The 24,442-nt window shown below is 36.5% G+C and overlaps 1 protein-coding gene across 1 annotated transcript in view; it reads right to left on the reverse strand.

Annotated features, from left to right (window-relative positions):
- The window catches only part of TENM2 (teneurin transmembrane protein 2), an 876,941-nt gene that overhangs the window by 782,389 nt on the left and 70,110 nt on the right, over positions 1–24,442 (reverse strand). Inside the window, exon 2 of the mRNA XM_023528647.1 lies at positions 19,876–20,151. Coding sequence (XP_023384415.1) covers positions 19,876–20,151 — 276 coding nt within the window. The remainder of the gene's footprint in view (positions 1–19,875; positions 20,152–24,442) is intronic.

The raw sequence follows: 24,442 nt of genomic DNA on the forward strand, positions 1-24,442 counted from the left end.
GTTATTCCCTAGTGCGAGTTTGTACATCTTCATAATGCCTTCAGAATAATTTATTACATAGTAAAGATTTTAAAAAATCATTATCCTTTTGATCTAAAAATCCTTATACTTCAACTTTAATATGTTCTTTCTAAAGAAGTTGCCACGTATATTTTATTCCTTGGAGAAGTCAACAGTAAAGAACTCAAGTAATGTTTGGAGATCTTCCAAATCCATTTTCTAAAAATTTCATAGAAGTTTTTTGTTGTGTCTATCTACTATGACACATACTTTGGGTACAAAATGTAAAGACCTGTGAAACATTTAGATAAAATCTAGGTTGGTGGAAGCATTAGAAAGAATTTCCAGATATTTAAACTAATGATTTAAAGTTTGTTTAATATTTAGAAGTACTTCTTGCCTATGGCAAATATATCAGCACAGCATAAGTAAAATATGCACAACATTGATTTATGTATCTCTGCTTAGGCTACTTCAAACTCTTCTTTTTTTTACTACCAAAAACCAAGGGTGGCAGACATTTCTGTTTGGTTTGGCATCCCAAAGACCGTTTTTGTGAAAGCAGTCACAGACCACCCAAATATTATAGTATTATATTTTCAGTATCAAGGATATATTATTCTAAGGTAATTTTGTTAATCTGTCAAAACTAAAAACCAGTCACGCACACACATCCACGCACATTCACATGCACACGCACAATGACTAAGCTGATGAATCTTCCTCGAGGAAAGGACTCAAACAATAACCAAATCTATTCTCCCAGGTTCTTTATAAAAGGTTCACCTCAAATCTACCAAGAGCTGAAGAACTGCAGCTTTTAGGCCTTGCTACGTATTAGCTTTTAAAAATTGTTCCTTTTATGAGGCTCTTAGAAGACAACAGAGAGACCAAAATTAACTCAGACAAGCAAATCTGATCGCACTGTATCATTGCATCATCTGAACAGGGTCACCCAGGGGTGCACTGGGCAACAAGGCTGCGTGTCTTGGAGCTCTGAAGAAGGCTTTTTAGACTCCTGTTAATATAAAGAGGAGTTTTTGTTTGAAAATTTCTTCTGTTAGAACAAAAGGCATTAAAAAGAGTAATAGCTATTTATTGAGTGTTTATTATGTGAGCATTTAGCTTTTAGCTCACATAATAGTGATAACCCATTATGTTCATTGGACAATGCCCTTACTGTGGGAGATGAAGGAAGGATAGAGAAAGAACAAGAACACATCTAAACTTCAGGGAGTGTGTGGGACAGGAGACACGAATGTCGGGCACGTCATTTCCCCCTATGTTTACAGTACGTGTGCCTAAATGCACTAAATATCTTTATGCCTGATGCATGTTCACATTGTGTTCTGTATGTTATTGTAAGCATTATGCTTTTATATGTGCTTATCACTGTATAGGGTTCCATGTACAAAATCTTGCATTCTCTACTTTAGAGTCAGTTTAAGGGATTTTTCAGGGGTGATTGTTTCTATGTGTGATTATTTTACCTCTTGTTTGAGTATAGAGCTAAGGAAGATACAACACTCTTATACTGCACTAGTTTACATAATCCCCATGGCAACCTTTTAGAATGGGTATTTATATTCTCTCTTGTTATTTTACAAATGGCATAAAAGGATTTCAGAAAGTTTAAGAAATTGGCTGACCACCCAGCTTTTAAATGGAAGAGGTGAAATTCAAATCCAGGTCTGTATGAATCCAAAACCTAAGTTTTAACTGCTTCCATTATTTTAAAAAGTGATACAGCCAATCTTGTCTTATTTTAAAGGGATTACTAAAAAGCTGTAGAAATGTATGACATGTTCTATTAGAGAAAAAAAATAAAAAAGGGAAAGGCCGTTAACTGCATTAATTTTCTGGTGCGGGAAGGAGAATACACCCTTTGTAGGGTTCTGTTCTTCTCCCCTTTTGTTTCTCTTCTATCTCTAGGGAAATGACAAAGATAAGCTGAACCTAGAACTGGAAAAAGTCAAAAGTAACTAATAACTAACTAACTAACTAACTAAACTAACTAACTAAACTAACTAAACTACCTACCTACCTAACTAAATAACTAACTAAACTAACTACCTACCTATCTACCTACCTACCTACCTACCTACCTACCTACCTAACTACATCAAAAACAAATTTGCCTGTGAGTTTTATGCCCCTTGTCAAGATTTGGAATACTAGTGTTTGGAAAGGAAAACAGACTCCCATAACTAACCCTGGGAAGTGGAGTCTTCTTAGAAAAAGAGTTGTGATTTAGTTCTAAATAGATTCCTAAAGATTTTCCATCATGCAAAATATGGTGCAATTTGTAAGTAACGGCATAGCTGCATAATGGAGGGCAGTGGCTTTGATGAAAATTCACTGTTTAAGCCAGCAGAGGAGCTACATTTAAGTCAAGGACTATACCCTTTTTATTCAGAAGGACTATACCTTTTTTATAGTCCTTTTAAAAATTAGAGGCATCATGTTTTATAATAATGCCCCCAATGCTATATAAATTATGAGACTCCTACTGACTGTTCATGATTCATAGAAACCATGATTCCTAGAGTTCTAATTTGAGAAATTCCAAGTCTCTGCCCCTCTCCCTAAGTATCTTTGCCCAAGATCGAGGTCCTCCTGGACAGAATAAAATTGCTATTTTGCATCACTCCTTTAAGTTGAAAACTACAAAATACACACAGAAAGATCATCTATGGTATACAAAGCATTCGTACAGAAAAATGCAAGGTCTGTACATATGTGTAGAATGTAAGCCCCGCCTCTCTGCTTTCATTGCCTTTCCATCCTGCTGCCCACTAGCCATTCTAACCAAGCATCTACAACTGCCTCACTCCAGAATGTTCCATAAAATATTATCAAGGTCAAATCCAAAGACCTCTCCTCATTCCTCGTCCCGATTAAACACCTTGCAGCTTATGGCATACTTGACTTTGCTCTTTGTGATTCTCTCTTCTTCCAGGAAGAGGACAGATTCACCCTTCTTTTCTCTGAGTATCCTTCCTCTATCAACTTTGCTGATTCATCTTTGGACTGCCTCCTAAAAGGCAGCCTTTCTAGAATCCAGTCCTTGGTCCTGGTCACTCTTAAATCCCCTGTCCCAAACATCTTACTCCCTGATGTAGCTCTACTTATACCTCTGGGTGACGGTTTCCTTATCTCTCTCCCCACGTTTACTCTCTGCCTTATTTTCACTAGAGCATTTCCAAGTGCCTGTTTAACATCTCCATACAGAAATTCAGGAAAACCTATACTCGATATTTTCCCAAACCGAACTTCTTGTTTCCATGCCAGATGTTCTCCTCTTTCTAGCTTCTGTCTCATTTATTAACTTTCTTCTAATCTAATTATCCTACTATAGGCCCTAGAATCACCCTCAAATCTTCTCTCTCCCTAGGAACCCACCTCTGCCCACTCCAATCAGTTATTGCCACTGTCAAGTTACCTCTGAAACCTCTTCTCACCGCATTCCTTCCCATCACCCTCACTGCCCTAGATGAGACCATCATTGACTGGGAGCCTTCTAGTTCCTCTCTTTGGTCCAAGCTCTCCTCCTCCCAACAGAGATTCCACATGTAGAACAATTTTTCTAAAATACAAATTTAATCAAGTCACTCCTTTGTTAATAACTTTCAGGGGTCCAAACTCATCTGGTAAAGTCAAAATGCTTTGGCATGCAGTTCTAAGTTCTCCAAGCTGGCCCAGGGGGAGCTTTCCAGTCTCCTCTCTGTTCACTTCCAGTTCCTGTCCCACCCACCATTCTCTTCTCTGTTATGAGATTATTCTTCATTCCCCAATCCCACCAGCCTAGATGCAGCTCTGAATCACGATTCTGTCATCTCCTTTTCTCGAGACAACGCCCGTTGTCTTTTCTACCCAGAACGATCTCCCTCTAGCTTCAAAGCCCAGTCAAGTACTAACTTCTTTGTAAAAGCTTTAATCACATAGTGACGTGTATTACTGCCTACAATAATATGTATTATTGCCCATCTTAGATAGTAGGTATTGCATTAAGCCTATTTCAACGTCTTCCTTGTTTACTCCTTGCAACAGATCCACGGGTAAGTACTTCCATTTTAACAATGAAGAAACTCAGGCTCAGAGAGATGAAGTAATTTTCCATGTCCCAAAAGCTAGGAAGTGACAGAACTGAGCTTTAAAACGAAATAGTCTCATTTCAAAGAAATGTGTTTAATTACTGTGCTATTCTACCCCCTGTCGCCCTTTAGGTCTCTTTCTTCCTACTAGCGTGTGAGTTACTTGAAGGCCAGGATTATGTGAAATTCATCTTTACATGCTCAGTTCCTAGCAGGTAGTAGACGGTAAATGTGTGATGACTTGTCTTCAGAATGAATGACGCTGCAGTGTTCTCCTATAGTTAGAGGCGACCTGCACTGCTAACGATGATTGGGCTTCTTGCTATTTTGTTCTCATCCCACACTTCTCACTCTGCTCCTTACTCTGCTCATCCTCGCTCGTTATTGGCTTTGATCCTTTTGCCGTTGCTTTTTTCGTAAACTCTGTGGGTCTAGGGTGGTTGCATTGCCATGTTTACTGGATTAGACTTCTTAATTAACATTTAACTCTCTTTTCCTGAAGAACAAAATGAAAGCACGAATGAAATCACCTTTTAGAATCCCTTATTGAAACATGAGGCAGCGCTCCCACTTATGATGGGTTCCCAGAAAAAGAGGACGGCCCCTCTCAGTAAAAACGATACAGTCGCCATCGCTGTTACTGCGGGATCAATGCAAGGACAGGGATTAACATCTCTGCCCGAGCACCTGATAGCCAATGGTTATGAAGGAGGCACCAGAAATCATGCTGAATCACTTGCATGTGATAAATCTATAAGCTTTAAAAGCATTCTAAATTGATTAAATATGGCAACGAAGACAATTAGTTTGAAAACGATAATGCGAAAACAATCAAGAAGTGTTTACCATGTACCAGATCTGCAAACTGTTTGATATACCTCATCTCATTTAATAAGCACAAGAATAAGGGAGAAGTACAGGTGCTATCCCCAATTTCCAGAAGAAACAATGGTTTTGACAGCTTAGTAGTAACTCGAAGGGACGATAGTGGACAGAGCTAGGGCTCAAACCCATTTCTCTTTGACTCTAAGATCCCTGCGCTTGATAGATATGCTATTCTTTCTCCAATGAGTTCCCATCACAAATAATGATATTGGCATCTAGTGAAAGATTAGGTCTGTCTTCCTCAGCCATGCAGCTATTTGTGGCAGAGCTGGGGAAAGAATTTAGGTCTCTAGAGCTTTTCTCCTAAACCTCCAACCTCCTCCAATAATATGCTGCACCATCATAGCGCACAGAGTGTACATCATTCTTGTATTTTCTTTATACCTGTTTTTTATTTTTATAGGAACAAATTAGAAGTTGAAAGAACCTATGAATATAGACATGGTTTTCCTAGGAGTGACAGTGATAGAAACTTTTAATATTTTTAAAGCACTAAGACCACTTGATGGATCCTTGAGAAAATGACCCTGAGTTGTGTTTTGAGTCTACTTTTTTATATACATATTTCAGAAAAGCAAATAAAGGTATATAAGATCAAACTGTCATTCCTGTATCTTCAATGTACAGTCATCCCTCTTTCTTAACCTAGTATTTCAGCAGGAATACTGCCATGTGCCCTATTATACTGAACACACACACACACACACACACACACACACACACACACACACACACACAGAGTTTTCCTTTAGAAGGCATGAAATTATCTTCTTGTCATTCCCCATGCCCCTAGCTCATTGGTTTGTTCTCTCTCCAGCTTAAAAAATTTCTGTCCAGCAAAGGAACTATCAACATAATGAAAAGGCAACCAATGGAATGGGAGAGAATATTTGAAAATTATATATCTGATAAGGGTTAATGTCCAAAATATAAAAAGGGCTCCTATAACTTAATAGACAAAACCATAGATAACCCCATTAAAAAATAGGCAAAGGACTTGGAAGTCATCTTTGGTGTTTCTTTTCCATATGCTTCTCAGCCAATACATCTTGAAATATTACTACTTCTACCTTCAAAATATATTGTCAGACATTTATCACCACCTCTACTGGTCCTAGACACTGTCACTTCTTGTCTTGGTTACTACGATAGCCTCCTAACTGGTCTCCCACCATGGCTTCTTGTACTTTATTCTAAACACAATAGCCAGAGTGATATTTTTAAATGGGAATTCAGACCGTTTCACTCTTAAAATACCTGCATTGATATCCATTTCTCTCAGAACGAAGACTATAATTTTAAATTCTCTATAATGTCCTACATGATCTGGTTCCACTTCTACCTCTTTGACCTCCTGTCCTATTATTCTCAACTTGTCTTCTGCTACAATCACATCGACTTCCTCAAATCCACCAGGAATATTCCTAAAGTCTCTGCACTAGCTCTTCCATCTGCCTGGGACATCAGACCCCCCAGAAATACGCTTGTCAGTTTTATTTCACAACTAATTTCCTTGCTTTCCTTAAGTTTTTGTCTGTTAAAATGTCAGCTTTTCAGTTAAGCTTCCACTGTCATCCTCATCTCATTTAAAACTACAAAACTACAATCACATACTCTCAACTACCTTCGCTCTCTGCTTTTTTTTCATAGCATTGATCACTTTCTGAGTTTTTTTTTTGTCCTTCTTTCTTTCTCCCAACCCCTTTCTTCCTTCCTTTGCTTCCTTCCTTCCTTTCTTTTTCATTCTTTTCTTTCTCTCTTTCCTTCCCTCCCGCTCTCTTTCGTTCTTTCTTTTCTACATGTTCATTTTTCACTTTCTCTTTTTCCAAGTACAATCTAAGTTATAAGAGGGTAGGGATCTTTTCTAGTTTGTTCACAGATATATCCTAAGCATAATACATAGTAGGTACTCAATAAATATTTTGAATGCAGCAAAAGTTTATAGTTAAATGGTGTTGCCACTCGTCAATACATTTTGAAATTGCCCTAGAGATCAATTTACCAGTCATATGAGAAAGCCGATCTGATTTATTTATGTTTTGGGGCCACTATCCATTTATAAATTAATTTCTTTCTCTCTTTCCTCTGTAAAAGCTCATTCAGTTTTGCTCCCTTTAATTGAGGCAGCAGAGACACAAAGAGAAAATAAACAGAACATTTTTGAATTGAGAGATTATGCAACCATACCAGAACTAGAAGTCATTAGGAGCCCTAATGAAAATCACATAAAATAAATACAGAACTATTATGTTCAAGCCAAAAATATGTTTTCAGTCTCTTTTGAGTGTTCCCTCTCCTCTAGCCAACATTTAAAGAGTATTCATAGTTTGCTGCTGGCCCTCCACTATTCCTTATTTTTCTGCTTGTGTGAGTTCATTTATTTCTGTGGGCATATATTATAGATCACTGTTAAGCTGTTGATTCTCAAATTGATGCCTCCAGTTCAGATCTCTCCTTGAGGTTCCATTCTCAATAATTATGCAACTATCTATGTTCTCTTTCTACTTGGATGTCTCCGGCTACTTAACACTGTACAAACTTGAAATCTTGGTCAGCCTCTAAACCCAAGCCCTATCCTTTCTAAGTCCTCCCCATCTTAGTACTTAGGAATTCATTCAATTGCTGAAATTGAAAATCCTTGGTTGCTTTTTTTTTCATCAGCTCCTACCTTCAAACTGTTACCAAGTTCCGTATATTCTATTTCCAAAATACATCTCAAATCACTTACTTTTCTACCTTGGTGATGGCTACAGCATTTCCCCTAAGTTCCAAAAGAAATCGATGCTAAATAAAATGCTAAGGAATTCCAAGGAATGGGAGTTCACAGGTAGAGAGATCGGAATGGACATCCAGGCATCTTCAAGAATTCTTTAACACGAGATGGGAATGTGATGGACGGGTGGGTTTGGGGCTAACAATGAAAGCAAGGGGTATAGGCTAAACAAAGACACAGAGGAGAAAAGAATATGCTCTGGAAAAAGTAAGTAGCCCAGTTGGATTGGAGCTGAAAATACATTTAGAGGAGAAGTGGGAGCAAGGGCTAAAAACATAAAATTGGACTATATTGTGGAGGGCCTGAAACACCACAGAGGGACAGATTAAGTTGATTTGCGTACTTCCTGCCTCCCCATTGTGCCTTGTTGTGCGAAGCCATAAGTGTGTATCAGCGGAAGTGGAAGACGGCCTGTATTCTCTTAATTGTTCTGCATTTCACTAGGGTCTTTTCGGTTCTGAATGTACAAGAGAATGCCCCAGAATATATAGAACTTTTTCTACTCTTTTTTTTTTTCTATAACATCAATTATTAAGCAACACTATTAGCAGAAGCACATGCTTATTATAATAGTAATTGCTTCCACGTGATTATTTTCAGAGCATTTCTTTATGTACTGAGATATTTATCTTACATGCAGCACTACTTATTTTGTAAAAATACCAATAGCTGGGATACCACTGTGTTTATGATTACTATCCTCATTGAATCAAAGGCACCACAGATAGAGGAAGTTTTAAGAATATTTAATACATCATTTACTTGATTCTCTCTCCTCAAGGTGCTTCGCAGATTGTCTTAGCAGATGTGAATTTCCTTTCATCATGTGGAATACAATTCTATCCTTGGTTTGTTATAAATTAATCTGAAATAAAGTCCTGCATTCTGAACAACAGCTGAAATATTTACTATATAAAAAATTCCCTACCCAACTCAAAGCGAGCTTTAGGTTTTGGTTAATGCAACCATTTTAAACCATTTTCCAGTTTTTGAGCCTGATGGATTAAATGAATTTCTGAGATCTCCAGGTCCATACTGTTTTTTTCTTTGTTTCTCTCTCCCTCCCTCTCTCATTTCATATATATATGGTGTTCTCTCTTACAGAAAATATTCTCATGATTTTGAGAATGTGGACAAGTGATTTTCACACCTGTAAATGAACATTTCGAGCCATTTGTATAAATAAAACACAACGGGATTTACTCTGGGATCATGTAGGCATTGTAAAAAGTTACTATAAACTCAAAAATGAGAAGAATAATTCTATCTTCTTATCTAAAGAAGACATAAAAATAACAAAATAATAAATACAAATAGACAATAAACACATGGGAAGCTGCTCAGCTTCACTCTTATTCATAAATAAAAACCAGAATAAAAATATCTTCATCGATAAATAAAAAAAAATATTGAAATATTTTTCAGTGACTCCTGAGCACGAATGTGTGTGCCAGTCTCTCTCACACAGTGCTGGTGCAAGTGTAAATTTTCCTATAGAAAATTGGTTGAAGAGAATTACAATTCTGCATAACAATGTATGTCTTCAATCTTCTTGAAATTTATCATAAAAAAAAATAGGAACGTGCACAGAAATTTAGCTATAAAGAGTTGATTCACCACACTGTTCTTTAATGCTTCAGAAGTAAAAATAAGTTAAATGTCCAATGAAAGGAAATCAAGGGAATGTCTTATGCTAAAGAAATATTATGAACTCCTTAACTATTGCAGAAAACATTTAATGCCATGGGGAAATGTTTATATTTTCTGAAAAAAAATATAGCTACATAGGGCTTGTAAACCATGATGTCAACTTCTGTAAAAATATTTATATTGCACACACGCATACATACATAAGCACACAGACTGAAAAAAAATATGCACCAAAATATTAACCATGGTTATTTCTGTTGTCAAGTTTACAGGTGATTTCTATTCTTCTTCAAGCTTTTACTCTGTGTGTGTGTGTGTGTGTGTGTGTGTGTGTGTGTGTATGATACACACCCTTGCATATTTTCATATGTTTTAGATATACTTTTATACTTATGTTATATAGCTTACACATATGCATATTTACATATACATATATTATATATTAACATGTGTTAATGTTATATATTATATATCTTACTTTGGACATCATAAAGAATTAACAATTAAAAAACAGCCTTTTTTTTTTTTTTTTTTAGCAATTATTAATACTAAAGTGAAAACTGGTAGCATAAGGATTCTGTTTTATTTTGAGAGTCCAGATGACTAAGACTATTTAGAAAAGCAGAAAAGATACCACTTTGTATCAAATCCTATGGAACCTGGTGAATATATTTACTTACTAAATAAATGCTGAAAAAACTTAATGTACACTTTCAAGTGTTAGGAAAAAATATATACTCAAAAAGTTAAAATGAGAGCATTGTAAAAGAGGAACATAGTAAGATTGAAAAAAATAAAGTAAAAAATAAAGACAAATAGAAGAATTGAAATGAAGTAAATATATCTCTTTCAAGTCAGATTTTAAAAAAAGAGGGATAAAAATAGAAAAGATTAGGAATGAGAAGAGAGAACGATCTTTACAGAACTTAAACAAATTGCTTGAGAATATGACACCAAAAGGGCGAGAAGGATGTAGAAACAGGAAAAATCTTCAAGAAACAGTTAATCAATGTGAAGTAAGTCTAGGCAATGTTCACCTATGACACACTAGCTGCTCCTTTAAAAATAATGTTATGACCTGTTTTCCTGTACATAGCAGTATTTGATGCTATTTCATTATTTAATCATGTGATTAGTATAAACTCTTGAGTCCATTTATTCTAACACTGTATGGTAAGTGTAATAATAGATTACTCTGTAAGGAACATTCCCTGTACTCAATGAGCTTCAAATTAGATGCTTTTCAAATTTTAATATCTTAATTACAAGTAGTCAATGTTGATATGCTAGTCAGTGGTTAATTTCTCCTACTGAAAAGTCAGGGAGCACAGCTCTTCGTAGTCTCGAGTTTTCTTGGGTCCTCCCACCTGGATTGTGGCTTCTCCCTCTGTGCAAATGTGTGTGCACATGTGTGTGTCCGTGTGTGTGTCCGTGTGTGTCTGTGTGCTTTAATCGGAAGTTTCCTAAAGTATAACAGTTTCTTCTAAAATAGACTTAGTACTTCTCCAATTCTTCTTGGTCAGACCATAATTTCTTAGCATGAAAAGCAAGGCTCTAAGTCATCAGGTTCCTAAGCCTCTTATTGTTTTGTATCTGCTGCTGTCTAGTGAAATCACTATGTTCCTATTAGTCTGATTAGAGGTGGATTTTTTTTTGGAAGAGAATGTTCCTGAATAATCATTATAATCTTTGCATCACCTCCTCATTCTTCAACCACCATACACATTGGTTTTCCCTCATTTGAAATATCTATCAGATCTTATTCCCACTATATAAACCCTAAGCCTCATTTACAACCTAATTGAAACTCTGTCTCCTCAGAGCTGCTCTTACTATTCCAGTCTGCTGGCGTATACAACGCTTATTTCCTTATTTCTCTTTTGAGAATAGACAGGACATTCTCTGTACATGTATAGGGGTACTTGCTTTCTTCAATAAACAATGAAGTAAATATTTTCATCTATCCATATAAGAAGTGAAAGTTGACACATGGAATCGAGAGAAGAAAATAGGAATTATTTATAAAAATACGAAAGGATGATCGGTACAGATAGCTATGAGCAAGGGGAACGACAACTTAATAGGCTGCCACAAGATTATCTAAATATTATGAGAAGAGCCTGGTTGCTTAGACTTCTTTTGTCTGCTGAGAAAAAAAATGTCTAAAACAATGGTCACTTAACATTTTGTTATATACCTATATAAATATAAAACTCTTGGACAGACCTCCAATCTACACATTTCTGCATTTATGTAATCTATTACATGTGTGTATACAGATAACTAATATATTACATGCACTATAAAACATACTCAAGAATAGAAATTTTAAAAATATAAAGAGAAGAAAAGTAAATTTAAACAGAAGTTTTCATTTTTTTTCTTCATCCCAGTAAATTGTGATGTTAAAGTCATATTTTTGAAACATGACCCCACTAATCTTCACAGAAAAGTAAAATGAAATGATAGACGACTTCACAGATGGGGTGATCAGTCCTCCTGGATGCAGGGTGTTACAAGGGCAGATACAATTCTAGGGGATGAGATCAATGTTGGGAAGGGAGGACATAGAAGAATATATTTCATATTTTAAGAAATCAGCCCCCCAATCAAATCAAATATTACTTTTTTGATGACTCAAACTGGTTCAGGGCTTCCCAGAAGCAAGAGTTCTCATGAGAGAATTGAGAGACAGTGGCCTTTTTACGTGTATTCTGATTTACATGGGTGGAACAGCATAACTGGAGCAGTGGTGTGAGGCTTTAAAAATGACTAACGGAGTTCAAGTGAAGACAAGTTCAGCACAGGCACCTCTCCTCTCCTCCCCCTAAAACTGTGCACTGCGTCATGTGTACAGTCCTCATTTTGGCATTTTCATATATGGCTTTATGTTACCATCTGCCTTGAACTTGATTAATTTCTACTTCTTGATATCTATCCCTCTCAATGACATCCCTCCTTCCAAATGCCCCCTCCTCCAATACACATACAGCGCAGATCCACATACAGAGAGACACACAGAAAGGCTTTCTATAATGCTGAGCATCAAGCAGCCGCTTCTTAAATCTTTTCAGAAATAAAATAAGCACCCTCCAAATTAAAGTATCTCCTCATCTGAGATGACTTAACTACTTTTCGCCAATGCTAAATAAAACAACATAGTTTTATCGGCATTATATATACGTATTAAAATATGCACACCTAAGCGATGTGCATTTGCTTTCAAATGCCAATTTTCTTTTTTAAATTTATTTCAAAGATCCTTTTCAGCCAGGAATTGTATAATAGTGTATTTCTTGCATTAAATACATTATAAAGAAATACTTTTCAAACCTCTTCTTGTGCCTAGCTCTCTCCATGTAAATCCATGCCCTCCCCCCATCCCTTTTATGTTTAACGAAAGCAGAAATATTGCTGTCGTGTTGATCTTTTTAATTCCCTTTGGGCCAGTATAAACCTCCATGAATGGAAGTTCCAAAGAACACCAACTCAAATATTTCAGTTCCTTCCATTAGTAAACATGCTTGTATTTCAATTATCTTTTCTCCTTAACGAATATCCTTGGGATGCGAAGAGAACTGGGTGTGTATTGCACTGTGAATGAGCGCCTTCCCTGAATGATGCTTGGGTATCCTCCTTATCCACTTGTAGAGGTGCACGTCTCAGTTTGTGGAGCACCGTTTCTGGCTCTCACTTGTTCCCAGCTCAGCATTTTCCCCGGCGCTACTCCAGATCTTTCTCTCTTGGGGTGCTAGAGTCTTTGAATTTCACTGCATTTTCCTCTTCTAGTCTTTGCTCTATTGTCTTCCACTTCAATGCAACAGACTCTGTAAACCACTTGCCTGACCGAAACTGGACAAAAATTAGCACAAAGTCATTGTTCTCATCTTTAAATGGCTTTCTCCCCAAAAGTCCTCGATCTGCTCAAGTAGCTAAAGTTTTGAAAATTTTTTTCCTAAAAGTCCACCTAGATGCCTTCACATTAAAATTGCTTTAAATATGTGTTAAAATCAAAGATTCCGACTAATTTTTCAGTACTTCAGGGCACCTGCTTTAGAAGATGGTCATGGCATATCACCCCTTTACAATTTCCTCTAACATACATAATTACTTTACTAAATTCCAAATTAAACTTATTTTTCCGTGATTTCATTTTATTTTAGTTTAGTTTATCCTTAAAACTATTTTAAATTTGTTCTAGAAAAATTAAGCTCATTTTACAGATGAGTCAAACTTATAAAAAGATGTAACAACTACTCTAAACACATGTTAACTTAAACTAAAATTGCTGGTTTTCAGCTATTTTTATCAATTTTAGTATCTCTTGATTTTCCTAAAGTTTGGATGTAGGTCAAGGTTGATAACTCAAGTGCCCACAAAGGCTATGGCAGACCTTAAATAAGAGGAGCCACGTGATGGAAGCTCAGGTGACTCAGATGACATGGGCCCAAATAGAAACATTACAGTTATTATTTCTAACCCAATCGGTCCCTGGAGGAACAAGCATTAACGGGTCTTTTATATTTCAAGAGAAGCCGAAAGTACATATTTCTAATATGAAATCTCCCACTTTTAAAATGTTGGTTTATGTCTAATTTTGTAGACACTGCATTGACCAAGTGAACAACTCATAAACGATAGCTTGTGACCTCCATTTTTACTGACGATTCCATCGATCTCCTACGTCCACCTTTGACTCTAATATTCCTCAAACTGAGTTCAGGGAAACCACGAAGGACAATTTTCTAGGCAGTGGTTTCAGCTGGTACTAAATAATATTCAGCATTAAATCACAAGTAATGGTTTTGCCCTTATGGATAAGCATGTATGCATAACACCTACACATTCACAATTTCTATCCTATTTACAAATCTATCACTTCAACTTTCCTCTTTGCACTCAATGGCATCTCAATTTCAGAACGGGACAGTGAAATGTCTCATTGCTTCTCATATGCTCTTTTCAATCCCTTTTGAATTTGCTGTTATTTTCTGCTCAAATTCATCCTGATTCAGCTGTCTGTAGAAAATTTATACTGTCAACTTCCTTAGCTTTAACTCATTTTATTTATGGCCTTAATAATTGATTACATCTCTCCCCCAAATGGAAATTTAATTTGATCCTTGACAAACAACAACTAAACTAAAAAGTGGCTGGACGGTAAGCAAAACAGTTAAAGAGTTTTCTGAGTGAAGAGGCTTCCAGTCGTGACTGACAAAAACATTTTGCCTCTCACTCATTTACCGTCTTTGCTACTTAACTGAAGTGAAAGTACAGATATCAGGAACTCAGCAGCTTAAAACCAAATGATTATCCACCAAGCCCAATGTCTCCCCAAAGGCCTGGAGATTACATATGTAATAATCAGGCTGGCCCTGCCAAAAGGAAGGCTTAGTGCTTCATTTTATTTATTGTATTTATTGAATGGGGCCATTGCTTGATAGCCCCTGGGAGCACTGACAAACATGAAAGAAATCACCAAAGGAAAGGAAGAAATATATAAATAACTGAGAACCGTGACACTAAAGTTTATAATCTGGAACGCGTAGCACTGGAATCGGGCACATACTTTGACAGTCCTTCTAGTATTCTGTTCTACCTTAATGTAAGTATTGCTTAATTTGCCAAAAACCTAAGTCACTGAAGTCTCATACAGGTTTGTTTGTAAAACATCAACCTTTTCCTTGCTTATGTATTAAGCTATTTGACAATGTGATATTTCTAAATTTTGTCTGTTCTATATTAACAACTGTATTTTAGCATTGTGATAATGATATATTTAGGACACCTACTAATAATTTTACAAAAAGGGATAATAAACTTCTTGTAAAATCAGGTGCCTCCACAGCTTCTAATATCTGCAGTTTTAGAGAATTCAGTCAGTTATTAAAATCAAATCATCTTTTAATTTCGGAACAGACAAGACTGAGAACCTGTGACATTTTGTTCTCATGTCTTTTTTTTCAATCCATACTCAATTTACATTCTTCTTTATAAATGTTGCTCTTTCAAATTTGCATGTATAAAAAAATAAAGCTTAAAAACACAGTTTGAAATCATTGTCACCAACATGGATTTGAAGTTTGTTTTGTTTCCTTTCATGTTTTTTAAGGAATCGAGACATTTTCTTTAGGTTACGTGGAAGTTTTTCCATAGAATTTGGAGAAAAAAAATCATCCCCGTGTCAATATCAAAAGTACAGTCAAATATTACTATATGATTTTTGTAGCCAACTCTCTTATTATTCTTACTCTGACTTTAAGAGCAAAATTATGAGCCCTGGGATATAATTATCTGGTGCATCTACAGTAAGTTTTACATCGTTCTAGGCATTTTCTGTAACTTTTAAATGTAGGGCGGGGGAGAAGAAAAGCGTACAGGGGATTATGAGACACAAAATAAGTTTAAGAGTGTGTAAGAGTAACAGCGTGGGGCGGAGAAAGAAACCCGCAGAAGGTCTTGGATGTGTTTACTTATAGGGCACTCTGTTGTGAAATTTTCTGAGGTGGCGCTTTTGGAAGAGAAAGGAAAAAACTTACCTCATGTGACAAATGAACGCGATGTGGTTGGCAGTTAACAACCTGCAGACACTGTCCCTGGTACTAAGGAAGATGCTCCCTCCCCTCAGAGTTCATGCCTCATGTCTCAATTAACATGCAGCGAGTACGCGGGTGTGCTCAAGCCCTTCTGAGGAGACACGAACACTGCAGACCTCTGCCAAGAGGACTCACAATCTAATAGAATCTGTGTTCCACAAATACACTTTACACAAATCCATTATGTGCCGAGAGCCGGCCTGTTTTATAAATGCATTTTGTGAAATGCAATGGAATTAACCCAACATTTATATTTTCAACCTCAAAGTACATTATGAGAATTATAAATTTCCCAATTGACAACAGATGAAAATGAACATTGTCCTTATTTACTTTGGGTGGAATCGGAGAGGGGAAGGATAGGATAATTTTTTTTAAAGCTTTAACCAAGGCCAGATTTAGTTTTCTGTAATTTTTGGCTTCCTATCCCAGAGCCAAGCTCATTTTCTTTGTCTTTTTCCTTTTTCTTTCTGCATTTCCAATAAAATAACTGAAACTAGAGTTATGCTGTGGGGAAAAGAAAAACTCAAGGATATTTTAAAGTCCCCAAGGTGAAGAAACTGCCTAAGGGACTCGAGAGTACATAGACCAGATTTTTTTTACAGTGTGTGCTATTCTGCATTTTTAAGAAGGCAATTAGTTATTCTTGTGTATTAGTGACTGCCCCATTTTCTTCTAACTCGGGTGATACCAAGGGCCTCGGAGAGGATATATTTTAAGTGGGACATTTATTACTCAAAAAAAGGAATGATTTTAATTTGAAGTCACTGGAAAAGCCCTTTCTGTAGATGCAGTCAAATTTCATAGTGGTAAAAACAGCCCGGCTGTTGTCAGCTCTCATTGCCATTTCTAACTAAGCCATTGTTAACTCAAAGACAGAGTTAAAAACCAGATAAAATAACCAGAACCCGAGGGTTTTGTCTGTTTAAAGCCACCCGAGCCAGCACAATGTTAACGTGATGGTCATACAGTGAGTGAAGGACTCAGAGCTGTAAGTGGTGATAATTCTAAAATGTCCATGCTGAAAAAAAAGAAAAATTCCTCTGTGTTCAGCTTAACAGGACCTACAAGTTTCTAGTAGGTCGTCTTTGTCACAGCAGCATGCAAGGAGAACTGTTGGCAGTTGGGAGTTTTATTACGTTCGTTTGAAGGTTGGATACATATTCCATACTATAGAGAGAGAAGGTGGTTTTGAGATGTTTTCACTTTCTACCTATATTTAGCAAAACACAATAGAGAAAATTTTAAATAAGCACTGTGAAACTCTATGTACCCCCAAGATCCTACCATAAAAATGAAATTTAAAAAGGTATGGGATCCAAAGAAAAGATGCATTGTATGAGCACGTATCCTTAAAATCTAAAATGAAATCGGAGTGCTTCTTTTTTCAAAGCATAGATTCTTGTTACTTCCTGTTCAAGAGAGGCATACCTAAAAGGTTATTGATCTGGTTCTGAAGGACAGAGTGTTTATTATGGAGGAAGCCATTGCGGGGTACGAGTGTGAGGAAATTAATGATGGCTTCGCAAGTGTCCATGCCGTGGTGTGAAACCAGTGGGGCAACTGTCAATCTATATGATAATACATCCCCCAACTTCATAGAATCAGTGATGTGAAAACACATTGATTTCTCTGTGAGCTAAACAGACTTTGTCAAAAGGAAAGAGCAAGAAGTCGACTGAAGTTAACACCTCGGCCTGCAGAATAGCTCGTTCCTCACTTTTTATTTTCTTAAAAGTTTATGATGTGACGTGTAAAATTTCTCATTTTTATTTCTGGCTCCAAATGACAACAGAACGTGCATTATGTACCTCTTTTGAATATGGGAACTACTGAAGAATCTTAAGAAGAGAAAAGGAAACACATTCTAAATGTACATTTTAAAATAACCATCTATCACCAAACCTTGGACTCTGGCTTCGGTATCTCCTTTGTGCTCTGCCAGATGCGGGCACGAAAGAGTTGTTTAGCGCTTCTATTTTTCGTCATGCGATTCTGACTACATTATAACTAGCATTATAGAAAAAAAAAATGAGATGCTGTATCTAAGGTTGTATTTCTTATCAGTACGTAGGTATTTATATAGGCTCCTTCAAGGTGAAAATTGCTCAAATGTGATGTTTCAAATAATGTTGGAAAAAGGAGACGACTACTGGTCTACCAAATACACCATGAACTATAAAGTTCTACCATCCATAATAGTTCTAGGTAAATTTAAGGCAAGTATTTTTGCTCCCTTTGCTTCACTGGAAACCTCCCCTTATTAGTTGAGTTTTTAAAGATGGATATAGTTTTAAAAAGAGAGGGTGCAGACTCTATAAATACATATAAATAATTCTGTGTAGATGGTTCCCATGAGACCAATGAGAATACCAAATGTGGAAGATCTCCTGACACACCTTGTTTAAAATGTTCCTTAAGTTCTTGGAGTGTAAGTGATTTTATTTATTAGGCCATCAAACTGCCTCCATGTATGATCCTATCTGACACACAATGAAGTTAAAAAAAGTACATCGGTAAATGAATTCAATGTATGCCTTTAAGAAAACTTCTGAAAGTAATTTCCTATCAACTAAGCATCATAGAGTGTTGTATGTGCCAAGTGTCAGAATTCTGTTAAAATTCAAAAGGAGTCAAGTGCAGATTTTTCCTTGAGAGCACACCTTGATTAGCTACACGAACGAAGGCATAAGACGCATACCCTTGTCCCCACTGTAGAATAAATTATTTCAGAATTAAACATAACTTTAAATGCAACAAAGTGACATCTTTTTAAATTTATGCAACTTACCTAGGAAATGATGTATTTTCAACAGTTTTGAGATTAAGTAATATTTAGCTATGCTTTTGCATTCACAACAAGCTGTATGCCTGCAAATTTCTTTTTCTTTTTTTAAATGCAAGAAAATACTTAAAGCTGCTCTAGTAGGAGTTTATAATATTTATATAAACATCTTTAACTGATCTATTTGTAAACATTTTAATGGTAATTCTTTTTAGCAAACACACAATATATTCATAACAACCCACATAGCATTTGATGTTTTCTTCATAAATCAACTGTAGCTAATGCAATTTGTCTTTTAAAAACGTTTTTGACTAAACACAGTTCTGAGTCTCTCAGAAATCCACAAATAAGCACCTTATCTCTTTAATGACTTTCTTAGGCTTCCCTATATTTACTGCTTAATGATCGGAAGCATTTAATTTTCAAAGTTTCATTAAAACCTATCTACAAAGCTGATGGATAAGCAATAGTGATTTGTGATAGAAGATGTGGGAAGCCATTAACCTACACAGGTACCAAGGAGAAAAGTAAACATATAAGAGAACACTTTTTTGAAGACAAGTCTCTTCCTATTTGTCATTATTAAACTCCAGAGTATCTGCTCCAAGTTTGATCTTCAATACGGATATGAGGCATTGCCGCCTGGAAATGAAAGTCTAAGATAAGGTAGCATTCTTAAGAGATCTTCATGAAAAAAAATAACCCAGGTTGCCATTAACTGGGAAGGGGAAATCAATACAAAGACCTAGAAACTTGTGGAGAGAGGACATTTTCTAGGTATAGGTCATAGTTTATCAAGTTTCCACTTTTGCAATGTAATTTACTTGCTAATAAGACCCACTGACTATACCTGGCTACTGTGTTATCATCAAAAAGAGATTTTAAAATTCTCTTCTCATTTCTTAGGCACTTGAGGTTGGCTGGTTTATTTTCCCCCAGCTCAGACTGAGTAGACGAAGTCAATTTAAAAGAAAAATGAATGGTTTGAGATGCCTCTTTATTAAAAAAATAATTAATTAAATAAAACGTCCCAAGCCCAACACTGCGCAGTACCCAGAACATTCAAAGGTATTTAAGAAGCAGGCCTACCGTTCTCATCATCTGACTTATTGTCGTTGTCAGAATCGGTCAAGGTAAGGGCCGAGTTCTCACGGCTGGACAGGCCGGAGCTGCGCCTGGATTTTATCCCTCTCCCCCAGAGTCTGATGGCGTGTTCTGGAGACACCCCTCCCTCTGTATCCGAGTCAGCGTCGGACCCTGTGCTCAGAGAGTAGCCCTGGTGAAGGATGCCCATGTCGGAGCAGTAGCCGCTGCGGTGTGGGGAGGGCTCGCAGATTCCCAGCTCGGCAAGCGTGAAGTTAGTTCCTAGGGTGACAGCAAGAGGGACTGATTAAAAGCTGTGACATGCTTTCTATAGCTAAATTTCATTCTTCCAGAAAGCAAACAGACACTTTTCCCATCAAAAAAAAAAAAAAAAATTGGCAAGATTTGCCACGGTATATATAGGACGAGGTCTTGCACAAGAGTATTTAGGATATCGGGGTAAATTTGAGAACAAAAAAGTAAGCGTCTAAGATTAATTTTCATCCTAGGACAAAATGCTCAGGTTTCATTTTTAAAAATTTTTAGCATTTACTGTTGTCCAGGTGGCACCATGTAGCTAAAAAGCAAAAAAACAAAAAACGCTGAATTTAGAATAATACCTAACATATACCGAGCGCTTACTTTGCTCCAGGTATTTTTTATTTTACAACTTTTATTTTAAATTTTATAACAATTTTAGAAAGAAGATAATACTATCGCAATCATTCTATAAATAAGGTGACAGAGGAACAGAGAATTTAAGTGACTTACCCAAGGTCACACATCTAGATTGTAGCAAAACCTGGATCTGATCTTGAGCAGTGTGTCTTCATGCCAAAGAACCTTAATCCTCCAATAAATGTGAGTGGTGGCCAGGAGACCTGGTACCAGTCCTAACTTTCCACTGGTCTCACTGTGCAAGTCTTTTACTCTTTGAGCCTCACTGTTCCCATTTTTCAATTTTTGGCTTCATTTTTTTAATTTTTTTTCGGGTTAACTGTGTGTCTTCTCAGGATAACTGTGTGTCTATATACCAAACTGTTTTTTTAAATGAGTTATATATTTAATTAAATCAGTATCCTATGGATGAAGAGTTAGTCCTTTTGTTTTTAAGTGATATCAAACAATTTCACCTTGCTAACACGAGGTTTCACCAATGAACAGTGAATATGAGTGCGTGTGGGTGTGTGGTTTTAGGAGAACAAGAGGTTAAAAAATGTGTCCAAGGTCACACTTGGGAGTGTGGCTGGTCCAGGATTCACCTCTAATCCACAGAACCCAAGCCTGTGCTCTTTCTACAATGTAAAATGGTCTCAATGAAAAACCAACTTGGCGACATTTTTGCATAGTGAATGCTCTATTTGTGTGCTTTACCATTCAGGTTCTCAAAAAAAAAAAAAAAAAACCAAAAAAACAAAACAAAAAACAAAACATTTTAAGGCTTCAATGCAAATTAGATGGAATCATGTGGTACACTCCATTTATTGACATATAAAGCTGTTTTTCTGTCTTTAACCAACATACAGACAATAACAAGATACAGTGAAGAAATGCACTACTGTAAGTAAAGAAAACCGTTTAAACAACATCAGAACCATGAGATTACTCACTCTATGTATAATGATTATATGAGAATCGCTCCCTGTCACTCACGTCTGCAAGCTCACGATAAACTTCGCACTCTATGATATTCCACATACATGATATCATTTCTCAGCTTTTATTTTTAAAAAGCACCAAATCACTGTGCATATGAACCTAGTGTGACTTCAATTTGTAACAGGCACGTAGTTTTATTCTGAGGTCTGACTTTCCTTTTCTCACTGCGCATTGAACTTCCACAGCTGTATCTGGCTGTGGCAATGGAATCAAACCCAGTTCTAGACATAACTGTCTCTGCAGACTGAAGCCTACTCATTGGGGAGCTAACCCAAGCACACAGTCCTGTGGGCACGGGATGACTTCCTATCCCCTGCGCAGGGAAGAGGGACGTCCTCACTGCCATCAGCACAGTTCTAAGTGCTGCCGTTTATTCCCTGGGCCTACTTTGTCACGCTGTCTGAAATTCTCTGCCCAGCATACTCTGTTCCAGTTTGGATACCTGGTCATTCGCTACTGTCTCATAATTGTACGTTGAAATGTGTATTTCACTTTCAGTAGTCTGCAAACTAAAGGTATTGAGTTAATATGTAGATTTGATGCTATAATACTTTTCTCTCTATTGTTGCTTTCCACATTCTTAAGTAAATGAAAAAAAAAAAAGTTGTTGAATGCTAGTATTCTTCCTTCTCGTCTTTAGGGCTCATGTTTGTTCTAGACAGTCATGAAATATATTGCTTCCTTTCCCTACCATAAATGAAAACGAGCCAAATTAAACATACATGCTTTTATTCCGCATGTGGGGATTTTTAGCTATATGATTCCATTTGAAATGGAGTGTTTATGTATTAAGGCAACTTTCCTGACGGTTTCCCCACATCTCATTATCTGGAACTAGCTTCAAAAACCTCCTTGGGAAAGGAAAACATCTGTGAGAGGAAAGGAAGCCTCAGTTTTCAGAGCATCTCATGTGCTTTCTGTCTGGGTACTAGCAGTAATAGGCAGTAAGCCCAGGCCATGGGAAGCCATTGAATAAATATAGTGTCCTTTCGTTAGTTATCGAATTTATTTAAAGATAAGAAATTAAAACATTATTTTTCTTTTAAACCAAATGAGATGATCACAAATCAGTTAAAATTTGCATACAATTTTTAAGTAACCATAAATGTTAGAAAAGAAAAGAAGCATATTTCAAAAGTTTCGACTTGGAGCTTACGGACCTAAAGTCACAAACGAACAACATTGTGAAGAAAATCAGAGGTCCTGTACTGAATTCAGCATAAAAAAAGTAAATAAGTTCACACTGGCTTCTAGAAAGGCAGGTTTTCCTCTAAAAACAGAATTGTTTCCTCAGAAACGTTACCTTTTAAACACCTCCTCTTCCTCTTTCAATAGGATCACTCCTTCTCAATGCCATCCATGTCTCACAATTCCTAGTTTGGTATCTTTTTGTTCTTAACTGACCCAAAAAATAGGAACGTCATTCTAAGTGCCTGGGACATATTCTGGACCAAGCCTTTCCTAAGTTCACTGGTTTAAGATATGAAACAGGTGAGCCATATACACAGTAGAAAGAAAAAACTGGTCTAACATTTATTAAATCATTCAATGGATATTTATTGTTCCTGGTGTTGTGCTGGTCATTGGGAGTATAACAGGGAGCATTATAAAAATACAGTGCTTGGTATTTATAGTTGAATCAGGAAAGTGACATTAATCAAAGAATCACATAAACAAACTACAATCCATACAGTAATAAATACTACATATGAAAAGGACAGGAAGCACATATGTTGCTAAGTCAGAATTATCATGTCATGGTAATGCCAGGGAATAGGTCATCTGGTGGCCCTACCTTTACCCTTTCACAGCTTGCCCAGCGGACGTCCATCTAGCAGTAGATTCATGACTTTGAGGGACTGGACATTTAATCCGTGGAGAAGTCATCACATCCTTTTCAGTTTCCCAAACATTTTTCTATGTGAATTTACTTCAGACATAATTTTTCATGTAGTTCATCTTACAGCTCATCATGTAAATATACAGGGGAATTTTAATAGTATGCCAACGTATTGTTTGCACTTACTTTGCTCATTGATAGAAGACTGATTTTGCTTTAATTCATCTTGTATAATTGAGTCTTTATTAAGCTCCATGGCAGCTTTGAATGAAAGAAAGAGACTAGTCATTGTGTAATTCTCCAAGCTAAGGTCTCTAGTGGAAAGTAGTCATCATTTCATTCTTTCTTTATTATCTTGCAGAACAATAAAAAGAAGCACACTATTTCAGTAATTGTAAAAGAGATGTTTACCCTCTATCTGCTTCCGATATCCTTGATATCACTGATTAAGGTAGATGAAGACAATGTGTCAAACTCATTTCATCTCAGGTATGTTTTAATGCCTATTGCCAATAAACAGCCCAGTGTGGCCCCATATTAATGTTATCAAGGCGAGTTGTTTTTATAGATGAATGAGTATAAAAAATTGATGTTTATATCATGGAGTTGTAGAATAACTGAAGGTGATGGGAGAGGATGTTAATGTCTGAAAACTATCAGGTGATCAGGATAGCAGAATAGAAATCTTTAAAAATAACTCTCTTGATAATTCCCTTTTGCTTTGTCTTTTTCTTGGTCATAACCTGAGGATAACCCAGATCCTCTCCAAAACTTTTTTAGAGAGAAATTTTGCAACAGGTATCAAGAGTCGTCCTTTGGCCAACTAACTTTATTTGGGGATGTGATTCAAAGGAAGGATATGTCAGTGCATTGTGATCATGGCTTTATTTTCTAAGTTTTTAACAACTTCTCACACTTTCAAATAACCTTTAACTAGGAGAAGCACATATGTCGCTAAGTCAGAATTATCACGTCATGGTAATACCAGGGAATACAAATAGCACTGAAAATGTCAGCATTTGAACGAATTTTCTACCATGAGGGCAGGAAGAAAAAAGTTAACTGTAGTAATGG

Source organism: Pteropus vampyrus, unplaced genomic scaffold (assembly GCF_000151845.1).
Source record: "Pteropus vampyrus isolate Shadow unplaced genomic scaffold, Pvam_2.0 Scaffold30, whole genome shotgun sequence".
Classification (NCBI taxonomy): domain Eukaryota; kingdom Metazoa; phylum Chordata; class Mammalia; order Chiroptera; family Pteropodidae; genus Pteropus; species Pteropus vampyrus.